General features: G+C 31.0%; 2 protein-coding genes across 3 annotated transcripts; both read left to right on the top strand.

Annotated features, from left to right (window-relative positions):
• The first annotated feature begins 224 nt into the window (after window positions 1-224).
• LOC107956813 (branched-chain-amino-acid aminotransferase-like protein 2) lies at window positions 225-2895 on the top strand. Of its 2 annotated transcripts, none has more exons than XM_016892319.2 (5): window positions 225-294; window positions 1227-1310; window positions 1628-1699; window positions 1870-1950; window positions 2254-2590. In XM_016892319.2, the coding sequence occupies exons 2-5, from the start codon at window positions 1263-1265 to the stop codon at window positions 2401-2403; spliced, it is 351 nt and encodes a 116-aa protein (XP_016747808.2). In that variant the 5' UTR covers window positions 225-294; window positions 1227-1262; the 3' UTR covers window positions 2404-2590. The 2 variants fall into 2 exon arrangements, 1 of the variants encoding a protein (XP_016747808.2); XR_005916335.1 differs by lacking the exon at window positions 2254-2590 and adding an exon at window positions 2637-2895 and having other exon boundaries at window positions 231-294.
• A 2313-nt stretch (window positions 2896-5208) lies between these two features.
• On the top strand, window positions 5209-8270 carry LOC107955059 (uncharacterized). The gene is made up of 3 exons (XM_016890768.2): window positions 5209-5624; window positions 5774-5807; window positions 7875-8270. The coding sequence occupies exons 1-3, from the start codon at window positions 5344-5346 to the stop codon at window positions 7932-7934; spliced, it is 375 nt and encodes a 124-aa protein (XP_016746257.1). The 5' UTR covers window positions 5209-5343; the 3' UTR covers window positions 7935-8270.
• The last annotated feature ends 264 nt before the right edge of the window (window positions 8271-8534 follow it).

Genomic DNA, 8534 nt, shown 5'->3' with positions numbered 1-8534 from the left:
TCCGTTCCTCTCCATCGGTGAAACTGTGTTCTGTCCATTGGATCCAGTAAGGAAGATACAATCTTTATTATTATTATTTTTGCAAATTTGCTCTCTCTATCTATCTTTTTTGTTGAGATTGGATTAGTTTTTTAGATTGTTTTCTTCTTCTTCACCGTTTCTTATTCTCTCAAAATTCTCTTTTTTCTGCCCCAATTTTTGGTAAGCATAGTAACATAATTGGTGAGGGACTGAGGGCAAAACAAAGCAACGCACATCAATCCTATAATACAATAATGTATATCTAATTACTGGGTAAGCTTCTTTGGTTTTTTTTCAACAATATCGAAAGGTTTTGTCCACGCAGAAAACCTGCGTATATTGTGGATTGGGTTCTGCATGTTATTAACTTTGACTTATAATTGATCTTTGTTTGAAGTTGTGGAATTTTAATGGAGTAATAACTTTGGATTGTTGTGTAAATTGCTCTCTGTTTGTTCTATGAAATTGTCTTGCTATTTGCAGAGATTGATTATCTATTTAATTTTACATTCTTTTATTGTTTTTTCTACTTCTTTTTGTTAGAATTTTTTTTCGTGTTTGTTTTATTAGCATCTAACTCAGCCATCTGACCAGCTCTAAGGAAAACTTTGGTCTTACCTATCTGCCATGCAAATTGTGTTAAACAAAGAGTAGTAAACAAATTACAAACCCACTGATAAATGAACACTGATTGTTGTGTATGAATGATCACACAAAATCTTTAATCATGGAGCATAAAAAATATGTTCTAATAACATACTGGCAAAGGTATTGTCCAATGCAGGACTTTCATTTGATTTTACGATAAAGGTGAGAGTAGATGATGTTCTAATATCTGATCTATGATTTGAATGTTGTTTTCATTCTTTCATGCTATTCGAGCAAGTATTGTTCTCAATTTGACGGCTTACTATCTTTAAATGCTTCTGACAGTATCATCAATTGATTAATCAAATTTCACAAGATAACAACTGTATTTAGTTTCAGATTTTCTTACCTGAAAGCTTCAGTAGACCTTTCTCTCTAGGTTTGGCTATTTTTGTTTTGTTTGGGTTAAGGGTGTAAACCATGATGGATGATATGACCTGTATGACCTGTATATTTTCCTGTGTTATGGTGGAGATTATGTTTCTCAGACTAATGCCAGATATGCATTTTTGTTAAACTATCTCTTGGGAAAAAAATGATTTGTGTGGTCAATGCAGATAGAAGGGAATAATGCGAATGCCAATGATGCAATCATGCTCGACAAGGATGGTTATGTATCTGAAACAAATGCCACAAACATTGTAAGACTAGGATTTCCCCCCAATAGCTTAGATCTATATATGAATCGGGGGTTTGGGGAACATTAAGACTGAGTATGGTATCGATATGCATCAATAATCTTCATCTTTGTTCTTGGTTATTTTCCGTTGTTTTTACCAAAAATGGAAAACTGCAAAAATAGTGTAGTTTGCCATTCATCTCGATAACTGATAACATTGATGGTGTGGAATGTTCAAATGCATTTAGTTGGTTATAGAAGGAAAAGTTTTTTTTCTAATGCATATGCTTTGAAAGTTGAAAATCTCTAACTGAAACATTCTTATGTTTTACGTTGCAGTTCTTGGTCAAGAAAGGCCGTGTTTTAACCCCTCATGCTGATTATTGTCTTCCTGGGATTACTCGAGCAACTGTAAGTTTCTTAAACATTCATTTGAGCTGTAATTTATATTTAGGCTCGTAAATATCAAAACTTCCTGGTCTCAAGCAGACAATTTTGTCATGAGAATTTCAACTATTTCATTTGTACTTTTATATTGTATCATTGGCATTGATATACCTTTCATGCCGTTTGGATTGCAGATTATGGAGCTTGTTGTAAAGGAAAAAATTGAGCTAGTGGAACGAAGAATTAGCTTATCTGAGTTCCATGCAGCAGATGAGGTATCATGTTGTTTTTCTATCGAAAGCATTTATATGGAATACTTCTGAAATTCTAAAGTAACTGTATATAATTGATGAAGTTCCTTTGAACCATATGAAAAGGCCTTATTTGCTTCTATCCTATGTTATATTTTAAAGTTCATTGTCACGAGACAAGTGTTAATTATGGTAGCTAGCCCAGTAACCTTCATATATATATATATATATTTCTGAGTTAGTAACCTTCATATCAAATAGAAGATGTTCGGGTTGTTTCTATTAATCATATTGTTCAACTCAGGAACATGGCCACAATAAAAACAGGAACATGGCCTTCATTTGTCCAACCAGCCTGAAGCTAAAAGAAAAAGGGTGTTTGATTTGTTGGTTTTTAGTGGCATAACAGAACATGGCCTTAATAGTGTTGAAATGTGGAAATTGGAGTCAACATATTGCTGTGCCGCCCCCACTTAAGCAATAAAATTTTATTGCTGCTGTAGTAGTTTGTATTGATGATCTTTTTCCAGTTTCATGTTGTCCCTGAATTGTTCTCAAGTCATGGTAGCGTTGTCAATATATGCATTATTCTGAACACATCATTGAAATGTAAAACCATTACTTGTGTAATAGTTACATAAGTCATATATTATTATTCTGAACAGTCACTGTTGTTCCAGTAAATTGATGTTTTATGTGGAATTTTGTAGGTATTGGACTGTTAGCTACCGATTTCTCCAGACATAAATCGTTGGCAAGCTGAAGCTGTAGTTGCAATTCAAGAGGTTTGGTAACTTATCCAACCTTCTAAACTAAAGAAAAATTGTAAGACTTCAAAATCAAATACAGAGAAACACAGTAAAACACATACATGCTGATTTTTTCATATGGTTGTGGATGTGTTTGGTCTGTTGTAAATCATGCTTCCTGACCTTCATATTATCATGAATGCATACGTTAGATTGCTAATGTTCACATGCAAGTTATTTTACCCTTATTATCATGTATGAATCGGTTGTCCAAAAAATGAACTTGCGTCTGAGTGGTGATGTACGAGAACTATATATGTTCTGTTTTTTTTTTTGGTTTACTCCATAGTAATGTTTGGAGAGTTATATTTTGCAAGTGGTGATGTAGTAAGTTGATTTTTATTGGTATTGAAAATTTTGAATTTGGGATCGAATTTCTTAAGTTGATGTAGTTCGAAAATTTTAATCGAATTTTTTAAAATTGGAACATTAGATATAATCAAGTAAAGAACTTGATTAAAAAACAAATATTCAATATATTATAATTGGATCAGTAGATATAATACAATGAATAAATTGTAAGGTGGTTAAAATTGAATGAATAAATTAGAAAAATTTTATTAAAAATAAAACTAATTAAATGTGTATATTCATATACACCGCATTAATTAAAAATATTTTTAAATAATTAAAAAATATTATTTTAATAATATTACATATATATCGACTTTTGAACCGGTGGCAACTACTTAAGTGACTATTCTCTTAATTAAAAATATTTTTAAATAATTAAAAAATATTATTTAAGCATAGCCATGTTCAGTATTTACTACAACCATGTATATTTTAAGTGACTATTCTCTTAAACCGCATTTGTAGCTAACACATTCTCATTTTCATCGTTCATGTTGGCTTTTATTGATTAAAAATACCAACACCATTGATCGTTCATTATTAAATTATATTTAATATTAATATTTTAAATTATATAAATTCATATAATAAAATTTATTATCAAGAATTTTATGAAATTATATATCATTATTAAATTATATTTAATATTAATTATTTTAAATTATATAAATTCATATAAGAAAATTTATTATCAAGAATTTTATGAAATTATATATTATTATTAAATTATAATTAATAATAATTATTTTAAATTATACAAATTCATATAAGAAAATTTATTAGTTATAATTATTTTAAATTTTATTAAATCATATATTTTAATTAAAATATATTTAATATTAATTATTTCCAATTATATTTTATAGCATCATATATTATGATTTTGGTAAATTCATATAAGAATATTGATTATTAAGGATTTTATTAAATTATTATTTTAATTAAAACATATTTAATAATTATTATGTTAAATTATCTTTTATAGTAACATATATTATGATTTGAGTAAATTCATATAAGAATATTAATTATTAAGAATTTTATAAAATTATATATTTTAATTATAATATATTTAATAATAATTATGTTAATTTATATTTTATAGTATCATATATTATGATTTGAGTAAATTCATATAAGAATATTGATTATTAAGAATTTTATTAAATTATATATTTTAATTATAATATATTTAAAAATAATTGTGTTAAACTATGATTAAATTATTTATTATTGATATTAATAATCTTATTAAAATTTAAATAATAATAACAATAATCATTTACCCAAATAAATTTATGCTAAGGGTATTCTAGTCATTTTGGTTTGTACAAGTATTCTTGTTTCGCTAATTACTACTATATTAGATACATCATGGTACGGGATTATTTGGACTACAAGATCAAATCAAATTATAGAACAAGATTTGATAAGTAATAATCAACAAATTGGAATTCATTTAGCAACCGATTTTTTTCTTCCATTTGAATTCATTTCAATAATTCTTTTAGTTGCTTTGATAGGTGCAATTGTTGTGGCTCGTCAGTAATAAATCTTTCTAACTAGGAATAGCAAGCAATCAAAATGAAACCTTATTCTGTTTTTTCTGTCTTATCGCATCCATTTTCTTTGAATTCTATTTGAATATTGCTCGTGTATAAAATAGAAATTCGTTTATTCGATATTGGTTTTGTTATAATGTTATAACGAATCTTTATTTTGTTTTTTATCATATTCATATCAGATTCAGATCGACAAAAATTGAACAATCAAATAATATTAAACTCAAATTTTCGCGGGCGAATATTTACTCTTTTTCTAGTTCAGTTGTCGGGTTAACCCATGACCTCTCAGAATCAGAATAAAAAGAAATGCAGTGGTCTCTGGTTTGTTCCGCCATCCTCCCCGATAAATCATTAGGATTCGTTTTCAATAGAATCCTCCGCATTCACAGGTTCCGTCGTCCCCATCACTCTCGATTAATGCTTAGGTCTGAATTCTCCAATGGAGCCTTCAATTTAATATTTCTATTTATTTAATAAAATAAAAATTTAATTTGTTCTTGAGTCAACCTTCTCAGTTTTTATTGACTTAAGTTAAGGCTTTTGATTTTTTCTTCAATGAATAGATATTCATCTAATTATTGATGAATCTCTATTGATGCTCTATTACACATCTATTCCATTCAACCAAATACAAGAATACTATTACGCCTCTATTCTATTACATTCAACAAAATAATTGATTTACTATTATGCCTCTATTCCAATACAGCAAAACAAATTCTGAAAGCTCAGTTTTGCTTCCGTTTTGTTTCTCCGGATTTCATCTGCCCTGTTTTACCCTCCCATCCCGAAAGGCACCTCCACCCTCTCCCTCCCAACATCAAACGGAATCGCCCCTTACATTTTCCTTCCTTCTTTTGTTCCTGAAGGTAACTGCAAAAAAAATTGGAGGACCGGCCACACAAGTTCATCGTTTTCGAGCAGGAACTAGGGCTTCAAGAGATTCGAAAATACCAGCTTCATCAGAGAAGTGAGCAGCCTTCCTCATCTTCTTTATATATATATTTTATTTTTTTATCTCAAAATTCTGACAAGGTTGGCTGTAAGTGGGGGTGTTTCTTTAACTTCAAACCTTGCAAATTGCTGTTGTTTTGACTTTCTTGTTTGGTTCTTGATTAGGTCTCAAGATTTCCTTGATCTCCATCCTTTCTGGGTACGTTTTGAATTCCTTTTTATCTGAAACTTGTAAAAAATAGTGTTTGCTTTTACCAATTGCATTGGTTTCTTGATTGATTTTAATGAAAATGCTTAGTTTTGTACAAACAGAAACTGAAATGAAAGGTACTGTGTGTTGATAGCTCTGATTGGTGGAGGGGAACTGTGAATCCTTCACCATGCTGTGTATTGAATATGCTGTCCCCTGTCGATCTGTTTTTTATTGGCAACTAGCAAGATTTGTAACCGTTGAGGGGACTTGTTGGATTTTAGTTTTGTCTTCTATAACATGAATGCATCACCATTTCTGGTATCAAATACATCATCCTTTCCTTGAGTTTCTTTTCAGTTTTCTACACAAATAGTAACTTGCTCAAATACTTTGGAGCTATGGCAAAGGCAAGTAAATGAAATGGTGCTAGGCCTAGGGTGCATGGTCTAAACTTTCCAGCATTGTCGATTCTTGACAAATAGGGCCAAAGGTGGTTAGATCCTTCTTCCCCTTGGGATTGGCCCCCACCACTCATAGTAGCCTCATATAACTGTTAGTGTACGGCTACTCAGTCATCTTCACACTGAGTTTTGGGGGGTCACTTTAGAGTATCTCTTTTCAGAACAGACAGCAAAGGGTCCAATCGGCTATCGGTTCAGAGGATCTCTACTCACAACGGTCTCTTTGTTTAAGTGTAAAATGTTGTCCAAAATCGACATGTCATTGGAAGAGCTTCCATTGTTCAAAATTCCATTGTTCTTGATTACATCCTTCCAGCCTCTAAATGTCTTAATTTTATTGAATCCCCAAATTTCTTATGTAAAGATGAGGTAAAAGTAAAATTACAGAACCAGCATATGATAAAAATACCTCCAGATGAAGCACAAGTAGCTATAAATCATTTGTTTATATTAAGTGTCCATGTGTTGTATGTATCAAGATAGGGTATCATTTGTTTAAATTTAAGTGTCCATTTGTTGCACGTATCAAGATAGGGTATCAAAACCAGCATATCGTAAGATGTACAATGATCCACTTAAATCCTGTGAGTTGTACATGTTGCTTTTGTTGAAGAGCCAAACCTTTTTCATTTTCTGTGCTGTCATATTGCCATGTATTCACATACAAGCCTTCTATATTCTTCTTATTTCAAGGGCTATAGATTTAAGCAATTAATTGAACTTAATTTTTATTAAGTAATGGTACCTGTAACTAGTAATACCCATAGTTCTGAATATGTCTGAATTTGATCACAAGGTATGGGTGCTTTCTCATTCTACTTTTATGCATCCAGCTTTAACTAGTAAAGCACATGAAGCTTGTAGGTAAGTTAAATTTGTTTTAGTAAATAAATCTGTCTCAAATTGCTAAAATTTGAGCAAATGGAGGAGACACCTATTCATATTCACATTTAGCAAAGATCCAATGTTGAATTATAATTCTGCTTCCCATTCTAATCTTTCTTTTCTGATAGAGTCTATACTGTTAGAAACTTTATTATTACAGAGAGGAAAGTCCTTGTTAAGTATTTTGAATTCTCAGGAGTGAAGATGTTTTATTTAGTGAACTGTGGAGATTAATAAGAATTTTCATTTGGTGGATAGGCTATTCTAAATGTGAATTTATAAACAGATGGGACTGCTTCTGTTATATTAGGCCATTAGACAAACCTAAGATACTGCTTCTGTTATAAACAGATGTGATTTCACATAAAATGGTCCATTACTTCTCAGGCTCAGTAGTTTGTCTGTATATTCTGATAGAAATATTTATTACAGTGGAAGTAATTCTTCTTTATGAACATAATATATCCACCGTTACACACTTTTTGGTCTTTATGATGTCTGCTATATACCAGCTGTTGCACATTGCAATTGAAATGTAGAGAAGTTTTCTTCATTGTATTTAATGATTACTGAACAATGGAGTAAGCCTTTTTCTTAGAGGAGGATACCACTCACCACTCCGTGTTGTGCTTGTCCCCTACTAGAGTTCAAAATACACATAAGTTACATAGTTAATAACTGGTGGTTAATTATGCCTAGTCCAACCCTTGCTGCTTTTGCATTGCAGAATTTTGGTTTTGATGGCAAACTGGTGGTTAATTATGCCTGTTCTATGGCATGGGGCTAACTCTTGATGATGGATCTTCAGAGAGATGAGATAAAAACTGTCAACTCTGTAACTGTTTCCTACAATTCTCCATTATGCATATTCCTCATAGAACCATCTTCTATAATTCCCCCCCCCCTTTTTCTCTGAGAAACTGGTGATCCTATAACAGATACTAACTTGCTTCTACTCAAGCAAGGGAATATTGGTGTTCTAAAGATTCTGATAATGGCGACATCAATTTGAACCTCAGTTGATGTACATCTATCACACTGTTTTTTATTTTCTTTTTTGTACATTCCACTTGTACGTTCCAACTTGTTTGTAATTCAAATCTGGAAAACTTCTCTTGGTTCACATGCATCGAGCACGTAAATTTCTCTGTTGGATTTAGAGCAGTTGCTGAATGTTATTTGTTTTTCTTTTGGTTCAACGCTGAATATGTTTTGATGTCAGAGAAATTGTCTTTGGAATTCTTCCTGCTTACCTTTGCTCCCTTGAGAAACTATTACTCTTCAGTGCTTTTGATCTATATCCTTACCAAATGTTTGCCATGCATCGGAAACTTTATTGAATGTGCTTCAAATGTGTAAGATCATTGTACCCATTTTGGCTAATAAT

The sequence above is a fragment of the Gossypium hirsutum genome, chromosome D07 (genome assembly GCF_007990345.1).
Source record: "Gossypium hirsutum isolate 1008001.06 chromosome D07, Gossypium_hirsutum_v2.1, whole genome shotgun sequence".
NCBI lineage: Eukaryota > Viridiplantae > Streptophyta > Magnoliopsida > Malvales > Malvaceae > Gossypium > Gossypium hirsutum.
Note: the sequence above shows the minus strand (reverse complement) of the source record. Positions and strands in the feature narration are given on the sequence as shown.